General features: G+C 36.4%; 1 protein-coding gene across 4 annotated transcripts in view; it reads right to left on the reverse strand.

Moving 5' to 3' along the window:
- The window catches only part of CNOT2 (CCR4-NOT transcription complex subunit 2), a 76,510-nt gene that overhangs the window by 10,962 nt on the left and 44,665 nt on the right, over positions 1-20,883 (reverse strand). For all 4 annotated transcript variants that reach the window (XM_032220917.1, XM_032220918.1, XM_032220915.1 and 1 more), the window contains 7 exons: positions 15,426-15,548; positions 13,561-13,627; positions 7,579-7,726; positions 6,547-6,729; positions 4,805-4,884; positions 2,264-2,389; positions 434-558 (listed from right to left, as the gene is read on the reverse strand). In XM_032220917.1, the coding sequence (XP_032076808.1) occupies positions 434-558; positions 2,264-2,389; positions 4,805-4,884; positions 6,547-6,729; positions 7,579-7,726; positions 13,561-13,627; positions 15,426-15,536 (840 nt within the window). In that variant the 5' untranslated portion in view covers positions 15,537-15,548. The remainder of the gene's footprint in view (positions 1-433; positions 559-2,263; positions 2,390-4,804; positions 4,885-6,546; positions 6,730-7,578; positions 7,727-13,560; positions 13,628-15,425; positions 15,549-20,883) is intronic.

Below are 20,883 nucleotides of genomic sequence, written 5' to 3' on the forward strand. Positions count from 1 at the left end.
TCTGAATGGTTCCCTTTAACCAGAAGTGAAGCAAATGGAAATTGGGCAAATTTCCATTAATAAATACAGCAGAAGAATATTGTCCCCATGTTTGCTAATTACTTCTGTTATTTGATATGGTTGGGCAAGGAGGACTGGTTTACTTCTTTGTTCCTTTATTTTCCATCATTATTTTTCCAAATAACTCAAGCCGGCAAACAAGCCCAACACACCTTCCTCCTCCCATTTTCCCCACAACAATCCTCTGAGGTGGGTTGGGCTGAGACAGAGTCAGTGGCCCAAAGTCATCCAGCCAGCTTTTATGGCTAAGGCTTTTACCCATGATTTAACTGCCTTCTTAAAGATAAATACATACATAATACATACATATAGTACATACATTCATGTGTGTGTATGTGTGAATTGTTTTTTCTTTAAATTACGGCAAACTTACAGGTTTACTGTCATCATTACTTGATGTTGGATCTTTGTAGTTGGAGCCTGGTAATGCTGGAAAATCTTCATTGTGTATTGAAAAGTCCTGGGTTTGCTCATTTGCTGGTTTTGTTACCATCCCAACTACATTGGGAGATAAATACACCACACTGAATTATTTAAATTATAATAGTTTTCATTTTCATTTTATTTCAATTTATTTGTACTATTTTATTATTATGGATTTTAATTTTCATGTTGAAAGTGAACCTCAAAATATTTGAAAATGAAAGAGACGTAAATTGAGTAAGTAAAACTACAATTTGATAAAAAATTTCCATAGCATATGATTTTACTTTAACAAATATAGAAAAAGTAAAATATCAATCTCAAACCTTCTATTTGTAGAAACAATAATGAGTTTAGAGGAATATATTGACCCTATTCAGTTTTTGATTTCTTTAAATAGTCAAAAACATTATAATTTTTATCTATGAAGCTAACAAGATTTTTAAAGAAATATATATATTTAATGTAAATGTGTAAATTAGGTTTTAAAAAGCACTAGCAGTTAATTATTTTTCAAATTTGTTTTGTTACATTACTACAATATAGTCACAAAATTTGTAATATTCCAAATTGTACTAATGATTTATAGTAACTAAATGAAAGTATAAAACTGTAAGAAGAAAATACACGGTTGAACTACTAAAACTAATTATATCTAAGAACAAAGGTATAGTTTATGCACACACATTGGATACACAAGGTAGAGGTGGACAAAATGGCTATATCAGCCGAGTCCTCTCATGCTGAACCTTTGTAAGTTTAGAGTGATGGATTGTGTGAAGGAATCCTTTCTTATTCTGAAATTAGCTTGTCCTGATTCTAAGTCTTTGCCTTCTGTTACTCTTCCTTGCAGAGAACAAGAAAAACTATTTATATTTACCGTTTAGTATTTCATATGTATTACAATAGGATCTTAATCTATTCTGGGCTCCTACCTTTATCACCAATATAGCTATACCATGATAACTAGGACATCTAGATTTGCCTCCTATTGCCTCTGATGAGTCCCTGCATTTTTTTTTGTTTTGCAAAGAAATATTTTGTTTTGCTATTGCCTCCTTCCTTGGGCTGAGAGAGAATGACTGCCTCAAAGTCACTCAACTGGCTTTGGGCCTAAGGTGGAAACAAAACACGGTCTTCTGGTTTCTAGTCTTGTGCCTTAACTACTACTCCAAATTAATTTTCTAGGCTCTGGTGTCATCTTTAAAGGTGCTGGTGACTACCTTTAAAGTCCCACTTGGCTGGAGGGGGGGGGTTACTTACAAAACCACCTCTTCTCATTCATTTCTATGTGTCCTTCATTCTGGCAGGAGAGACATGCTGTAAGCACCATCAGCCAAGAAGTATCAGATAGCAAGATGTTGAAAAAGATCCTTTTATGCCATGACATTTGACTTCTGGAGCATCATTCCTTCTGAGATTAAGTTGGTCTCCACCCTGCTGGCCTTTTGTAAGGCCCTGAAGATCTGGTTTTATGTTCAAGCCTTTGGTACCAGATATGTGACAGAGCCGATGTATTGGGTGTGTTGAACCCACACAATTTTAAACTTGTCTGTTCAAAATTCCACTCGATTCTATGCATTTACTAACAGCAAACAGGCTTTGGAGTGGCAGCTAAATAACTTACACACAATTTTCTTTTAGGAACCTTCATTTCTCAGGCAAAAGACAGATTAAATAAATAATAACCCTAGGCCAAAGGTTACATTTAGCAAAAGCTGTTATTAATTATTAAGATATCATATTATCATTACTGTAAGGACACCAGATTCACACTCACCATAGGGTGCCCTTCCAGCTAGAGGGTTTATTAATGGAGTTGGATTTCCACTTCCTTCCCTTCTATTTCTGTCCGCTAGTGCTGGAAAATCTGAAAGATCCAGTCCTGTAACATTTTCACTGCCATCTAAAATAAAATATGTTGTTTTTAAGTTTATAAATGTCCAATAATGTATTTGGAGAACCATACATACATATCATAAATACACAATTCTGTAGAAACTTAATGATAATTATATTCCATTTCTTCCAAGTTATGATACCTGTAGCTTGGGAGAAAGAAGACATGGGGTAGAGGAGAGAGAAGGAAAGAACAAATAGTGATTTAGCCTCTAAAAGAAACAAGCTTAAAAGATAAGTATTAGCCTTATGTAGCCTTATGCACATGATACTAAAAACAGGAGAATTCAAATATGTTTATATCTGCTGGAAATCTATCTATGCCAAGAGTCAGAGGTCCAAGAAATCCCTGTCCTATCTTGCTGCCAACTTCACTTGTCAGAAGATGGTAGAAAGAACAAATGGGTAAGATATCCCAGACATAATCCTTACCAACAGGGAGGAATTGAAGAAGTGAAGGTGACAGGAACCTTGAGAGAAAATGGCCAGGTTATCCTTGAGTTCATGATATCAGGGGGAGGAGGAATAGAGAAGAGTCAGACTTGTATACTGGATTTCTTGAATTCAGACGGAAGGTAGGAGGGATCAGGCTTGAAATCCTGAGGAGAAAAGTGTCTGGAAAGAATGGGAAATCCTACTAAACAAGGTACCGAAGGCACAAGTATAAACAATTTGTACCAGAAGGAAAAACTGGAGACATCTTAAGAGAACATGTGGATACATTTATACTGTCTAAATGTTAAAAAGAAAAAGGGATATGGATACAAAGTGGAAGGAATGGCAGTAAGGAAGGATACAAGGCAATCAGCAGAAACTGTAGGGTATGTTTCAGAAAGGCTAAAGTGTAGAATGAGCGGAGGCTTGCAAAGAAATACTTCAAACAACAAAAAGGCTTTTTGGAGGGGGTGAGGTGTACATCAGAAACAAAAAGGCAAAATAAGGTCTGCTGTGAGCAGAAAGAGATAAATTGGTGATGGATGATGAACAGAAGGCAGAGAAGCTCATATTTTATATGTCTACTTTCAGAAGTGAAATTACACCTTCATTGGCCATCTATATTAGATTAGAGTGTAGTATCAAATGCGCTCTGTGCTAGACAATGTGCTTTTCAACATTTTTAATAATAACCTCGATGAAACTGAGGGAATGATGATCAAAATTTATGATACCACAAAACTGGGAGGAATAGTTAATACTTCAGAAGAGAAAGAGAAGATCTAAATAGGTTTGAACACTGGATCTCAAAAATAAACAGGATGAAATTTAACAGGAAGAAATGTAAAAAATTGCATCTGAGAAAGGCACAAAAGTATAAGATGGGAAAGTTCATGTGAAAAAGATCTTATAGATATATTATATAAGCCAGCTGTGTGATGAAGTGTTGCTGAAAAGGTAAATGCTATTTTGGAACATATTAACAAGAGCATATAGTCCAGATCAGGGGAAATAGTTTTTCCACACTACTGTATTTTGCATAGTTCTGGGCATCACAGTTTTTTTTTTAAAAAAAAGACTGATAAATGGGAGTGCATCAGAGAACACTAAGATGATGAAAGCACCAAGCCCTATGAGAAACAGTTAAAAAACTGTGCATGTTTAGCCCACAGAAGAGAAGACTGAAGTACATAATAGCAGTCTTCAGGTTCCTAAAGAGGAAATCTATTATCCCATATTCAGACAAGAGCTGAATCAATAACTTAAAGTACAGGAAAGGAGAGTCAAGTTAAATATTACGAGAAACTTCCTGGCAATAGGAACTGTGAACCAGTGGAATAGCTGCCCCAAAAAGTAGCATGTCCTCTTCGCTGGGGGCAGGATAAGCATCTGTCCAAAAGGCTTTAGCAGATCCTGCACTGAGCAGGGCATAGAAATAAATGACCTCAATTAACCTTTCCTATCCTATGAAAACCAACTAATACTTGTGATCCAAAAACTACAAGATATTCAACCTAGGCTTTTCTGTTCCTGGGTAGTGTGAGAATATCTACTAGCTGGGAATAAGCAGACACTTTTTTTTGCTTATATTATAGATTTAATTGTAATTTGAATTTCCCTTTGGTTTGTTTATTGTATACTGCCCAATAACATGATCAAATTGAGTTGGGCAGTATATATGTATGTAATAAATAAATACAAAAAGCCCATGATTCCAGAACTGTTACATTCTGCTTCATTCAGTTTTGCAGATACTAGACATCTATGGCAACATATGGATTAGTGGATTTGGTTCATTATTAAAACTGGAGGGCAAAGGATATAAGGGGCTATGGAAAAACTGGCAGAATCACCTCTTTCACTTATGAAAATGAAGTCTACTGAAGACTATGAATACCTATACAAATACTGAGAAAGTAACATAAAATACACACACAATAAGCTTCCAAATGAAACTCTAAAGAATGAGGATTTAAAATAGGCTTACCTGTTCCATTAAAAATATTACTTGATAAAGAGTTATTCATTCCAAATGCCTGATTCCTATTCATTCCAAATCCAGACATGCTAACATAAACAAAAACAGAAAAAAGAAAGCTTACATATATCCTCTAAATAATCTTCTAAATAAATATAGATCACCTTAGTTTGACCTGCAGGAGATTAAAAAAATATACAAAACAAGCACATCGCTGGTATTGTCCTCAATGGATCAATTTAAAGATAACATAAAAGAATATCTTGTCTTGATAATAGAACCAACTAGCAATAAATGGTTATCATCTGGTTGGTAGCAATTGCTTCTCATTTGTGAATAAACACTCTGGCTAAAATAGGAAGTGAGTTACTGACTCCAATTGGAAATTAAATTCTGTTTTCTAAACTGGTAATAATCTAGGCTGATAACCCATCTATGAACTCTTAATGACTATATCCCAAAACCAGATAGGAGCCTGATGGAAGAGTCAGCCCATAAATGCTATCCAAGAATTATAACCTCAGTACTGCAACCTTTAACAGGACATAACTGCACATTGTTATGTTAATGCATCAAAAGGTGCCCTGAAATATAAACTGAATTGGATATAAAGCATTTAAAAATTAACACTCTGTGTGTTCCAAGGCTATTGTTTGAAACAAATGGTTATCATAAAAAATGTTGGGCTGATACTATCTGTTACAAAACAGAATTGAAAGTAAAATGCAGCTGTGAAGATACGTAAGCATGATCAGCCCCACAAGCTTTTAAGAATCAAAGAAATCCAAAACTACTTCAGGAAGTTACAACAGTACATATCATCTATGTACCCTAACCCTAACCTTTACATGGTTTACAAACAATGAAGATACTTCCTTAATGTCACATCTCATAATTCATAAGAATAGGGCTCTTTCTACTTTGTCTTTCTTCTTGTTTCTCACTGTCACCAACTGTTTTTTCCTCCCATTTAGCCTTTTCTTTTTTATATATAAAAAACAATTCAAGAGGAATATACCACTGGTTTATTTGTACCACCTATGCTTGAGAAAGGACTTAGTTATGAATATAAGATTATATGCTTATTAATATGTTGTCCATAATAGATCAGATGCAACACAAATATTAATTTAATCATTTAATTGAAAATGAATCTCTAATTGGTAAGTTAAACACGCCGGGAGGAAAACTATTAGAAACAGGAGTAATTCTAACACTATTTACCTGTTTCTTAGAAACATTGTATTTGATATAGATATTTTCCTAAACAAGTGTTAATAATTACTATCGTCAGTCAACAAGTAACCAAGACTGATACATTGAGTTAATATAATGATGGAAAAACCTGCCTTAAGGAATCTAAAAAAAGAAAAATAAACCATGAATTCCTACTTAATATTTGCTTTCCCCCCACAATCTTTTAATCTTGGATTGGAAAAATGTAATGAAAGAGAATCTAATCCAAAACAGGCTTCAGAAGTCACAAATGATATAGCAAATAATTTTGGAAAGAAGATTAATTTGTAAAACATGAGGAGTTTGCTCAGAACTAAGGATATTATATCATTCCAGGGATGAAAAAACCATAGCAAAACACAATTTACCTGCCTGTTGTACATTTTGAAATATGCTCCACTTCTTTATCAGAAAAGTAGTGTGCATAGGAATGGAGAGGAATGAAAATGGAAACTCTTTGTGTTACTGAATGACCTTCATATAACATAGGATATATTACCCTGAATTTATCATACCTGTTCACAGTAAAAGGTTGTCGAGAGGGTTGTTGCTTTGGCATACAAATTATGCTGGGTGAACTTCGATTAGGACTGCCTAAACCTGAACTGCTCATGCTGTTTGTCCTGCTGGGAATTCCAATGCCCTGACCAACCTGGGAGTGGTTCATCATATTCCTAGGATTCATAGGCAATATACCCCTGAAAAATATGATACAAAAAATAATGAATATGTCAACGTATCATTATTTCTACTTTGTCCAAGCCAATCGTTTCTAAGAGGACATTTTATACACACATGAAATGAATCATTTTATAATGAAGACCACCAGTTGTCCATCTTTTTCATTTGTATCAATAGTAATTGGTAGTGTTTTTGAAATTTTAGATTCATACTGAGCTCCCAAGTTCAATTATGCTCCATGAAAGCTCTACATGAACTTGGAAAAATCAGTATGGTCTTAATAGGCTAGAACTGTTCCCAGACTGTGCACTATGGTGCCTCAGGATGCTGCAGCAAACATATTTTATTACTTAATAAATAGAACTGTTAGTAAATTCACTGCAGGTCCGTAAGCTTCAGTTAAGGAACAGCCAGGGCCGCTGAAGGAAGGAAGTCCAAGAACCCCTAAAGCTAATGTACAAAAATTACAATTCCTACTTGAATTTGGAATCCTGAATAACATCAAGTAATGCCAGCAATAACACTTTCATTATATGAAATGTATTTTATTTATTTTACTTAAATGTATTTTAATTTTTAAGTTTATACAGCTGCTTACACACCAAGCAACTATTTTATCAATGCTGCAAGATTTTCCTAAAAGCATCCACCTATCTACCTCAACAAAATGTATAAATTATTTTCTGTAGTAGAATCAATATTGCATTAGAAGTTTTTGCCCTACGTGTTCACAAAGCAGAAGCAACAATCCAGGAAACAAACACTTGGTTTATTATTTCAAAAATATCTAGAATGCAAATACTTCTAAGGAAATAAAACGACATAATAGAAAATATCCTGGGGAAATATTTGTTATCAATAAATACCTGCTTGGAGATGGAGGCGTGTGAAGTGACATTGTTGGTACCCCTGTTGTTGGTGTTACGTGGCTTGGTAACTGAGTGCCTTGTGATAAGCTGCGATTTAACTGAGGGGTATTGTTGCTCATCCCCCTCATTGGAAGGCCTAGTGCACCTATTGGGGGGGGGGGGAAATCAAAAGAAGGAAATGGAGAGAATTAAGGGATAATCTTATCTGTTTGCTTTAATAATCAAAAACAATATCTTAATAAATATCAAAGGAACATTTAGATAAGCATACCACCATTTTATGAAAACAAGATTTAAAATTCCCCGTTTTCAATTTCCAAATTTTATTTTTTATTTAAAAGCTTAAGGAAAGGATTTTTGAGTAGAATAATTATGGATTAAATATGCAGTTTAGTTTTTCCCCCAGAAACACTTGAGAATCAAAAATGTGTTTTTTTTATGAACAAATCCAAGCTAAATAGTTTCTATGTCTATAGGAATTCCCTAAATGTCTTAGTCAATAATCTGCTTCATACAGTTTAACCCATTGTTTAATTGATTGTTGATTATCAATTATCAACAATTAATTCTTAAAGATCAGGATAGTTTGCAGAGTACATCACAAGTTTGCATTTCCAACATCTATTAGCTGATATGACACATTTATACTCCAATTACAGTCACAGCTGAAATCTATGCCAACTTACTAAACAATAACAGTAGACTTGCATCAAACGTATTATTGTGTACTATTAATTAATTCAATGGTGTCCATCTGCAAGTAGAATGAATACTGCTGGCATAATGGGATTTTTTTCTATTTTCCTCTTAAAATAATTCTCCAGGGAGCTTCTGGAGAGGGGAAAGGCAATGGGAGTTATAAGATGGGAAGAAACAAAGAGAAAGGAAGAGAAACAGATGTGAAATTCCTCTTCCCCTATGTCTCCTGAGTAATATGAGTAGGACAGTGCTGTGTTTTGGTCACAAATATAAACATTTAATTTTGATGCAAGCTATGCTTCAAAACCCTAATTTAAAAAGGCCAAATGAAGATTTCCTGGAGGGATCTGAGATTTAGTAGCTTATGTATCATATAGTCTGCTTTTTGGAGACAGAAAAATAACAGACAAGGCAATATACATTTGTAATTCAAAACTACATTTGAATTTATGTAACAAATCAAACTATTCATATTATTCAAAAGTTACAAAAATAAATTGCTTTCTTAAAATATTTAAAAACATATTCCTTCTTTCTGTTTTTATGTATTAAATATTTTAAAGATGTCTATTTACATCCATGGGTGTTATACACCCATAAGTGTAAGACAGAAAGAAGATCATATGAAAATATTAAGGACAGTAGTAAATAAAAACATATAATATATTGCTCATTCTAATTTAAGCAATTCTTTTGTAACAGGATAAAGAATTTAGAAGAACATATTTCAAGAACTTCAAGAACATATTTCAAAAATAGGCTTATGCAGAAAAAGGAATTGAAAAAAGAATGGCTTTTTATGTGCTATTTTAAGTCAACTATAAACTACTATTTAAGGTAAGACTACAGACATTTATACCAATACAACCAGCATACAACAAAGGATAAATAAGATGAAATGTTTATCCATGCTGAGGTGGGAAGGACTAAAGCTATGACTATTTGTCTTTAAATTTTACATATACATGCATACACATATAGACATACATGTGGATGTGTTATTTGGTATAATGAAAAAAGACATGCATATTACCATCTCCCTAAATGAGAAGGGAGCACTGCTAACAATGTTGTCTAAAGGGACAAATTCATTCATCTGTATCTGAGAGAACTCCCCAACAGCTTAGAACAGCTGCTAAGGATATGATTATTCTTTGCTGTAAAAAAATTCTTAGAGCTTTCACTTTATATGTCAAAATCATAATTTCCCCTTGAATGCTCTGACCAGACGTTCTATCTTCTGCTAGTCTTGCATGCAGGTCACAGGTCTGAGAGAAAAAGGCAAATTTCTAAAATACACCACTACTCTGTTCTCTTACACGTGAACATGAAGAAGAGAAACAAAGCATTCTGAGGAGCCACTTAATTTTGGAATGGTAAGAATTCCTAAAGCATCCTAGTCAAGAATTGCAATAAGGTGCCTCCATCTTGGAAGACAGCGTTTATATCTTTGATACCCAAAGAAGATCAAGATACCACCCAACCAAAAAATTATAGACCTATCTCATTACTTAATGTAGATTATAAAATTATTACTAAAATAATAGCAAATAGGTTAATGCTGGCTGGTTATTCAACAATTGATACACACCGACCAAACAGGTTTTATACAGGGGAGACAGATGAAAAGTAATGTTAGATTAATTATTAATGCATTAGAATATTTGGGAAAGAACAACCAAATTCCTGCTGCGTTCATATTTTTGGATGCTGAGAAGGCCTTTGATCGAGTTAACTGGCAATTTCTGTTGAAGATATTGCAAAAAATGCAGATAGGAGATAGCTTTTTACAGTCAATTAAAGCAATATACCAACAGCAAACAGCACAAATCATAGTCAATGGAAGTTTAACAGACTCTTTTCAAATTGGAAAAGGTACAAGACAGGGCTGTCCTTTGTCCCCACTATTGTTTATTATAACTTTGGAAGTATTGTTGAATAAAATACGGGGCTTGGATGGTCTAAAAGGGATCAAGATTAGGCAGCAAGAATACAGAGTGCACGCTTTCGCGGATGATTTGGTCATAATATTGGAACAACCGCAGGAATCCAGTATGGTTTTAATGAATACGATTAATCAATATGGTCAAGTGTCTGGTTTTAAAATAAATTTAGGAAAAACAAAAATATTAGCTATAAATATGAACACTAAACAAAAGGAAGAACTAGGAGGGATGCTAGGATGTGAGGTAGTCAAAAAAGTCAAATATCTTGGAGTTAATATTTTAACCTCAAACGGGAAATTATATAAGCATAATTATGAACCACTTTGGCATAGTATACAGATAGAGATGAAAAAATGGGAGAAATTGCACTTATCTTGAAGTGAAAATGAAATGTTACCTATACTTAAAAAAGATGCGAATCTTTTAGAATGGCAGAAGGATATCAACAAATTTGTATGGCCAGGAAAGAAGCCGAGGGTAAAGATGAAAATAATGCAAGATGTACGCGAGAGAGGAGGCTTGAAATTACCTAACCTAAAACTATATTATGATGCAGTGGCGCTATCTGTAATTAGTGATTGGACTCATTTAACTAATGATAGAATATTAAATATTGAGGGGCACGATCTGGTATATGGTTGGCATGCCTACCTGTTATTCAACAAAACATTGGACAAGAATTTTAAAAGTCATATTTTAAGAAATGCTTTACTGCGGGTCTGGAAAAAATACCAATATAAATTAAATGACAAGATACCCATGTGGGCAATTCCTAGACACACAATTGAAAATATGAATATAGCACAAAAACAGGATAGAATTACCTACAGACAGCTTCTCATTTTGGAAAGGGGGGTACTACAACTAAAATCTTTAGAGGTATTAAACGAGGAGAAGGTAGTTCAAACATGGTTCCAGTATGGCCAATTACAGGCCAGGTGGAAAATAGATCAAAAAATTGGTTTTATCCAAATTGAGGATAATCTGTTTAAACAAATAAGAGATCAAAGCTTAATGCATATAAAGAGGATATATAATGTACTAATACAGATGGATTCAGAAACAGAATTAGTTAAAGACTGTATGATAAAGTGGGCTCAAAATATTGAAGAACCAATAATGCTGGATACATGGGAAAGAATCTGGGTAAGAAATGTGAAATTTACACAAGCTCAAAACCTGAGAGAAAATTTTTATAAGATGTTCTATAGATGGCATTTAGATCCTAAAAAGCTGGCTTCTATGTATCCGAATTTACAGCCTAAATGTTGGCGATGTGGTTCTCTCGATGCTACATATTTTCATATATGGTGGACCTGCTAAAAGGTTAAGGCATTTTGGATAAAAATATGGTGGATTATGCAAAATATTTTTAAAAGAAGGATAAAGTTTACTCCTCAGTTATTTCTACTAGGTATAAGTACTGATTTTACAGTGGTAGAGACTAACTTGATTCTGCACTTAATAATGGCAGCAAGACTGTTGGTGGCGCAATACTGGAAGAAGGAAGACTTGCCTACAACTCAAGAATGGACATTGAAAGTTACAAATTTAGCCAAGATGGCTAAAATATCGGCATATCTTAAAGATCATTCAAATGAGAGATATAAACGAGACTGGAAAAAATGGATTGACTATATACAAAACAAATATGGGACTAAGAAATTCCAGATAGCCTATGCTTAAGATCAGGAATGATTTAAACTGTTCAAAGTTAGCGTAGCAAGAAGAAGCTAAGATCAATGTAGAGATGTTATTAACCCTTTTTTTTCTTTATTTCTTTTTTCTCAATATATTTTAGACTGTGTTTGCTAAAAATCTATACCGTGTACGGGCTCTGGGAAGTCGGGGGGGGGAGGGAGGTGGGGTGTTGGGGGGGAGGGGGAGGGGAGGGAGGGATATATACTAGGTTGGGTTAGATTTCAATATAATGCGACTTCACATGTATACTGTTTTTCTTTAATTTCTCTGTAAAAATAGGATGTTAAGTACATTGACATATAGTGGAAATACACCAAGGGGAGGAGGAGAGGAATAGAAGAAAGAGGGGTAGAGAGGGAGGGAGAGAGAATAGGAGGGAGGGTGAGAAGGAAGGGAGGGAGTGGATCGGGAGAGAGGAGTGGTAGAGGGGGAGGGGAAGTAGGGTAGAGGGGGATGATGGAGGGAGGATAGAAAGTTGGAGGGGGTGGAAGAAAGAGGTGTACGGAGAGTGGAAGAGGTATATTGGATTGCTATTTTTTGGGGTATTGTTGTCAAGAGGAATTGCTGCGATTATTGTTTAATGTTGTATGGCTCCAGCTATGCACAGTATATATGTGAGTGTATGAAAATGAAAAAATGGAAAATAAAAACCCTTTTCAACGAAGAATTGCAATATAATCATTCAAATACAGTCACTTGATTATGTCACTTCAACTCTAATGAAGAAAACCTACAGTCTCACAGTACAATTAGAAAGACATCTAGGATAGTTACAAACTTAATAATGTACATGGAAATTATTAAATAGAAGCAGAAGTAATTTTGGAGCAATTTAAAATTTACCCATATCTGGAAACATTTCTGACCCATTTTATTATAATGAAGGGGCCAGCAAAATAATACCCTCGGTACTGATGGTTTTTATTTAAAATCCAAGAGGATGTTGCCCTTCCTAAAATATGATTCATGAATATTCCCTTTGTAACTAATAAAAGTTTGCAATTTATTTACAGAAAAAAAACCTACTGCCAGATGAGAAGATATCTCTAAAATATAATCCAGTAATAGTATTATTGATTCTCGAGTAATTTAAGTGATAGGAACCTAATATGAACAACTGAATGTTCTGTAGAAGTGTTAAAATTAAAAAAGCTATTTATGAAGGGTTCATTTTTAATGTCCTCAACTGAAACAACTGCTTACAAGCATATTACAGGAAAAAAGTTTGCATCATATTTTAAGATGCAGTTATGCTGAAATTATTAAGGATATACAAAGCAATTAAAATAGGTTTTTGCATGCTAACATGAGCAAAGCACCTGTCTTTAAAGCACAAAAGTAGTAACAGTTTTTGGAACACTTTTGCATCTGCTCTGAAGCTTGTTTCCAGTTGTCTGCATTGGACACTTCTGCTGACAAAGCAAAGCAGCTGACTATGATACATATGTACAGATAATCAAAGACAGCTTTCAAAGCAGCTGTGCAGGACCTCCAACGACTCTACCTTTTTTAAATACTCTGAACAGCTTTAAAAGTTATATCAATAGAAAAAAGTCTACATTAAATGAACCTAATTTAAGGTAACTTACAAATACATACAACCATTGGCCTATTATAAAAATAGATTTCTTACTTTGTTGCCCATATAAACTTGCCCCAAACTGAGACAGCTGACCTGATGTTGATGGTGATGCCAGCATCTAAATTGGAAATCAAATATTAAAAAAATAGTCAAGGATAAAATATAGTGGTTATGAAATATTAAAAGCACTGAAACTCATTAAACACTGGTATTATATTATGTGACAAGGAGGGACTTTTAAGTTATAACAAGGAGTATGGTACCCATAAAAGCTGGATGACCTCATTTTCTCTTACTCCAATTCACCTCAAAGGGTTGTTGTTGTGAGGAAAACAGAAGGAGGAAGGAATGCTTGATGTTTATTGCCTTAAATTATTTGTAAAAATAATAAAGATAGGATACAAATAAATAAAATGCCTTATTATTTAATTAATTTAATTATTTAATGTTCATTATATGCCCAGTGCTATGAAAGAAACTGCAGTTTGTTCTGTCCTTGGGGTTTCCTGGACATTCAAGATGTGAACAACTAGTATCCAATTATAAATATCACTTTCTTGAGCAAAGTAATAGAAAAATAATGACCAGTCAGCTACATATACACTCAAGAGAAAGCCTATGATAATTTCAGTTTGGCTTCAGGCCTCAAATCATCGGTTCAGGTAACTGAGGAAATTTAACACAGGTAACCCTTGACTTACAACAGTTCATTTAGTGACTGTTCAAGGTTACAACAATATCTAAAAAATGACATGACCATTTTTCACACTTACAACTATTGTAGCATCCCCAAGGTTCATATGATCAAAATTCAGACGCCTGGCAATTGACTCATATTTATGACAGTTGCAGTGTCCCAAGGTCAAGTGATCCCCTTTTACGATTTTCTGACAAACAGTCAATGGGGAAGCCAGATTCATTTCACAACCCTAACTTTACAACTTCAGTGATTCACTTAACTGTGACAAGAAATATCATAAAATGGGGTAAAATTCACTTGACAAATGTTTAGCTTAGCCACAAAAAAATTGGGGCCCAATTGTCATCTTAAGCCAAGGACTACCTTTACTGAAAAAATTCTTAGGTATCCGAACTGATTAATTTTACACGTAGATAATACAAGTGCTACCTTTAGATGTTTTAGATATCTTAATTGAATTTTGTACTATTGGCAATTTTAGTTGCTAAAGTGACACTGCAGGAAATGAAACTGAGATGTTGTTTGCAGCTCTATTTGTAGGACCACCACTGAAGAGCATTTGACCCAAAACTCCACCCCCTTCTTTCTTGTATTTATATAACGCCACTGAGGAAAGTTATCCAGCAACTGAGAACATAGTTATCATCATTAATACAACCATGATATACCTTTACAATTTTGCAGAGCTCTCTGTGGTTATAAGAGTAAGAGTAATAACTATAGCACTTAGTAATGGCACTTAGACTTATATTCGCTACATAGTGCTTTACAGCACCCTCTAAGCCAGGGGTGTCAAGCTCAAGGCCCAGGGGCTGGATCCGGTCGACTGGGTGGTCAGATCTGGCCTGTGGGGCCACCCAGGAAACAGTGAAGGACTGGTCCATGGTGCCTCTGCCAATAAAAACGGAGCTTGGGAGGGCTGCTCACAGCAGTTTACAGAATCAGCACATATTGCCCCTAACTATCTGGGTTCTCATTTTACCAACCACTTTACCGAAGAAGGCTAAGTCAGCCTGGAGCTGGTCAATATCATAGTTCTGGCAGTGGCAGAATCAGCCTGCAATAATGCATTCTAATTACTGCATCATCACACTGTATAGTAAAAATAATTGTGTTTGGAGGGGGGGGGGGGGGTAATTCTGTACAATATTATAAAAACCTACTCTCATTAAGCCTAAACTTTAAATTTAAATATAATATGCACAAAAAAACTTACATCTTTTTCTGATCGATGTGGGAACATCGATGACTGGCTGTAGTACATATTTTCATCATGGTAGTCACTGTCGACCCCCTCTACAAACTTCTTTCTTGAAGCACCAAACATGCTGTTTGTCACCTAAATGATAATAAAGAGCATTGTTCCCTTTCGTTATTTATAAAATAAAAAACCCTAGTATTCAAATAGCATAATTATATTTATACAGATTTATGCAGGTTTGATCTGATATATCGTAATGCATTTCTGTATGTCTTAACATTATAGGAACAAACTTTCAGCTTTTGAACTCTGTACCAGTGTAATACCCACAAGGACTTGTTTTATATTCAACTAATCAATTTATTCTTTTCACCTCTCTAGAAATTAGTTTTAATTATAATGGAGATAAGCAACTTCAGACTTCATGATTCAAGGTTGTTTTTATAAATTATAGTTACATAATCATTGTTTCAATTTTAAACATGAACAATAAACTATAGTTAAATTGAAACTGGAAGCAAAACCTTATGAAAAATTGCTGAGGATCATAACAGAGGGGAAAGGAAGTTCAAAGCTTATGCATATGATTCTGAACTTCGGATCAGAACTGTCTAAACATTTATTTTAAAGTCAAATTCTACAGTAAGAAGCAATTTAATTTTTTAGCTACAGTTTTTAAAATTACTCATACTTATATGGATTTTTATCAAAAAAACCCATCATATGCAGTTAGGCTATTTGTGCAATTTGTTACTTATAATATTTGGTTTTTACTACTTTTTAACAGCTTCTCTGTATTGCTTTTTTATTGTAGAACTGTATTTTTGTCAGAGAATCTAGGTTATTAGACAACAAACATAACATGTAAACATATATAAAGAATTGTATCATGTCCCGTTCTTTGTAACAATCCACTGAAAGTAACTTTCATATCCACTTTCCTGATGAATAATGGAGATACATGTGCAAAATTTTGCCCAGTCATAGTAACATTTTACCAAGAAGGCTATATGTTAATATCTGCATCTCTGTAGTACTGCAATCAGAAAAATCAAGTCATGGAGCCTACAATAGGATGGTTCCTTTTGTGTCCAGTCACTATGACACTGAGTTTAATTGAAGGTATTGTTTCTTAACTTCCATTTTATGAAAACCATATCCCATCTTCCTCCAATGCATTTAACTAGTGTTCTCACTTTATGATTACCACATCCCACTACACAAATGTAATTATCACCTACAAAAGGAAATGCTTAACAGACCACAGTGATTATCTTCTCCTTTATTCTAACTGGGCAAAGTAATGAGAGGAGAAATCTTGAATGGCAGGGATGAAAATCAAAAACAACAAAATACTATTCTCTATATATTTAACCAGAGAGAACATTCTGTAAGATAATTCTTTCCTATTGCTTGTAATTTGGGAATATCACAACTAATGCCAAGTATCAGATATTTAAATTAGAAACAAGCTGCAACTGCTCCCATGTATTCAGCCTTGATACGCAGAATCCCATTTCCACACTATGTAGTTTGTTAGATTTACACCTCACCTTCCTTCAAGAACTTGAGGTATCATACAGTGCTCTGGTTCTCAGTAGAGCCCACCACTTTGTCTAACTACTAAGAATGCTGAGACCAGTAATTCTTAAAACAAAGAATGCCATGTTATGTTAATACCAGGTATTAAGTCAGAAATATTAGACATTATTGAACCAAGTTGTATGAGTTGATTGAGTACTGCAATTTATGTATCTTTTTACGATCTATACTGTGTATAAGATTCTTATATGACAATGGATATCTTCAATTAGTGGGGAAAATGAGTGTTGACTTACCTGAATGGACGTTCTCTAGGCGCTGCGGGAGTGTCCAAGCATGGGTTAACTTCAGCTTGCTGCCCAAGGACTGAGTTCAAAGTTTGTGTAGCCACGCCTCTTGCTCCCTTCAGAGGCTCAGTTTAAAAAACAAAGAATGAATCCCAAAAGGAAGATGTATACAAGTGATCTATGTCCTCAAAGGTGGTAACATAAGCACCTATGGACGACCCCAGGGCGGGGTTGGACACTCCCGCAGCACCTAGAGAACGACTATTCAGGTAAGCCAATGGTCATTCTCCTAGGCACTGCTTGGAGTGTCCAAGCATGCGACATACCCAAGGTATGTAGTCCCAGGGTGGGAAGAAGTGTCCAGGCCAGTGGAAATCCATTGTAAGACCCTTCTTCCGAAGGAGGCCTCCGCAGATGCAAAGGAATCTAGTCTCTAGTTCCACACGAAAGGAGATGGTGACGACCAGGTCGTGGCCCTGTACATCTCCTCAATGGACGCTTGCGTGGTCCACACAGCCGAGGTCGCGGCGCTCCTTGTGGAGTGTGCTGTTATATGAGAAGGAACTGGTCTAGCCTGCTGCTCGTAAGCTATCTTAATACAGGCCATTATCCAGCAGCCAATGGTGGAAGATGATACTTTCCTGCCCATGGAAACGGACTGGAAGGACACAAAGAATGATTCCAACATGAGAAAAGAAGCAGTTCTTTTCTTGTATATGCACACAGCACGGCGAACATCAAGCTTATGCCACATGTGCTCCCTTGGATGGCTGGGTCATGGACAAAAATCAGGGAGAATCACCTCTTGTATCCTGTGGAAGACACTGTTAACTTTCGGAACAAAGGCCGGGTCCAGTCTGAGAATGACCTGTCTGAATGCACCATGCAAATGTCCTCTCTGACTGAAAGAGCTACCAGCTCAGAAATCCTGCGGGCCGAGGTGACAGCTATAAGAAAGGCTGTTTTGAGAGACAAGTGATGCAAACTAATGGATCAAAGCGGTTCGAATGGAGTGACGGTCAGAGTCTGTAGGACAACGGACAAATCCCAGGTTGGGTATTGGTGTATTGCAGGAGGGCTGAGGTTGGTAGCTCCTTTGAGGAAGAACCTGAGGATGCCTACTAAGCAGAAGAGATGAGTCTGTGGACAGAATGGTGGCCAAGGCTGCTGTCTGCCGACAGAGCGTGTTGGGTGCTAGGTCCTTGTCCAGTCCCTCCTGTAGAAAATCCAGGAGTTGCGGAATAGTTGCAGAAGTGGCGATAAATTGATGAGACTGGCACCAAGATGAAAAAGCACACCATGTCGCCTCATAGATTCGGACTGTGGAGCGCCGTCTGGACGCCTGGATGGTATGGATGACCTTGTCTGAAAACCTGGTTAGCCTCAGGAGATCCCCCTCAAGTGTCAAAAGGCTAATTGTAGCCACTGAGGGTCAGGGTGTTAAATGGCCCTTTGGCAGAGGGAGATTTGCTCCTGAGGTATGCGCCAGTGTTTGGTCACTGACAGGCTGACAAGGTCGGCGAACCAGGATCTCCTCGGCCAGTGTGGTGCAACTAGCAACACTTCCGCCCCCTCCGACAAAATTTTCCTGATCACCAAGGGTATAAAGGGGAGAGGCAGAAAGGCATATAGTAGGCCGGGAGGCCAGCAGCATCGGATAGCCTCTGTCCCTTCCACGACGGGGCACTGAAACCTGGTGAAGAACCGGGGGAGATGCGTGTTGCCCGGAGTGGAGAACAGGTCAACTTTGGAAGGCCGAACTTTTGCAACAGCTGACGGAACAGCGATAGATGGAGCCGCTATTCCGAGTTGTTGATGGTAGTCCTGCTCAGCCAGTCCGCAGCCACGTTGTCCTCCCCCAAGATGTGGTCCGCCCTCAGCGATGTTAGGTGACACTCTGCCCATCGGCCTAGGGTTTCCGCCTCTGCCATCAGGGCTTGTAACTGAGTGCCACTCTGGTGGTTTATATATGCCTTGGTGGCAATGTTTTCAGTCAGTATTAGGATGTCGCGGCCCTTGATGTCGTTAGTGAAAATGTGAAAATGACGCAGGGCTAACCTGGCGCCCCGGAGCTCTAGCCAATTTATGCTGTGGGTGAGCTCCGTTTACGACCATCTGCCCTGTATTACATGAATCTGAGCGCCCCAACCGTATAGGCTGGTGTCCATTGTTATGACCAGGTGCTTCGGTTCCTTGAAGAAGGATCCCCCATGCAGGGCTTCCAACTGCCACCACCTGAGTCACCAAACCACCCTTGGTGGGAGGCGTACCATCCTCCTGGTGTTGCTGGCCTTGCGTCTCTGGATTGGTAGCAGGAACTATTGAAGCTCTTGCGCATGCAGATGTGCCCAAGGTACCACTGCAATGTACGAGATTAGTTTTCCCAGCAACTGGGAGAAAGACACGATGTACCCTGACCCAATCGCTCGGATGCATCTCACCAGAGATATGATGCTTTCCACCCACTCCTGTGTGAGAAAGACTTTGCAGCTCCTGGAGTCGAACACCATGCTGAGATGTTGAATTCTGGATATTGGAGTCAGGTGCCTCTTGTCGAAATTGACGGAAAAACTGTGATGTTAAAGAACGCGGATGGTGATGTCGAGATCTCTCTGGGCTTGCCCCCTGGATGATGAGTGAATGAGAATGTCATTCAGGTACTCCTTTCCTTTATTTCATTTATGTGCCACCCATCTTGTTGAGAGACAAGTTTGGATAACTTACAAAGATTAAAACTACCACACATTAAAATAATAAAGGGGGAAAAAACCCTACCAGTCATAAATTCGGTTAAAAGACCGGGAGGAGGAGAACACTAAGTACATTTAATAAAAACTTCAGTTAATGAAGCTAGTTGTGTTTGAGATTTTGCAGAGCTGTGTTTGGGATTTTGGACACTGCTAATCTTCATATGTGGAAATTGGAGAAGATTCCTTCAGAGGAAAACTACATATTTTTTTAAAAAAAGAAACCATAACATTAGAGCAAAAATCTGACACAATTGAACAAGAATGTGTTGTTAGAAACACTAAAATAGGATGTTAGAATGCCTGACTATGGCTTGTTGTTCAGTCCCTAGGTTGTGTCCAACTCTTTGTGGCCCCATGGACCAGGCCCCCTTGTCCTCCACTGTCTTCCTGAGTTTGCCCAAATTTATATTCATTGTGTCAATGACACTATCTAACCATCTCATCCTCTTCCGTCACCATCTCCTAGTGCCATAACAATGTATTTATTTTTATTTGGCTTTGTACAACTACTGTGAGATTTTGTTAATTATATGTTTAAATTATAAGTACATTCTTATTATCCTTTACTGTAAAATTTCATTAATATAAATATGAAAATTTATGCCTAAAACTTTTCGTTCCTTATTTCATCAAGCTGGAACCAATTACCATATTTTCCATAGAAATATTACTTTGAATAGTGCAAATTGTAATAATGTGACCATTTCAAGGGATTTATTAACTGTATTAATTGAGATTTATTTGTATCTTGTTTTTATAAATTTAATATTTACAATCAAAGATAATTTTCAGTGAAAAGCAATTTCTTAACCTCCCAATTTTTGTATGTTGCTTTTGGTTGGCTTTATTTTCTTATTTTTTAACCCTACACACCCAATATTTTCTCATATGGTC

Source organism: Thamnophis elegans, chromosome 7, assembly GCF_009769535.1.
Source record: "Thamnophis elegans isolate rThaEle1 chromosome 7, rThaEle1.pri, whole genome shotgun sequence".
In the NCBI taxonomy this organism is placed as follows: domain Eukaryota; kingdom Metazoa; phylum Chordata; class Lepidosauria; order Squamata; family Colubridae; genus Thamnophis; species Thamnophis elegans.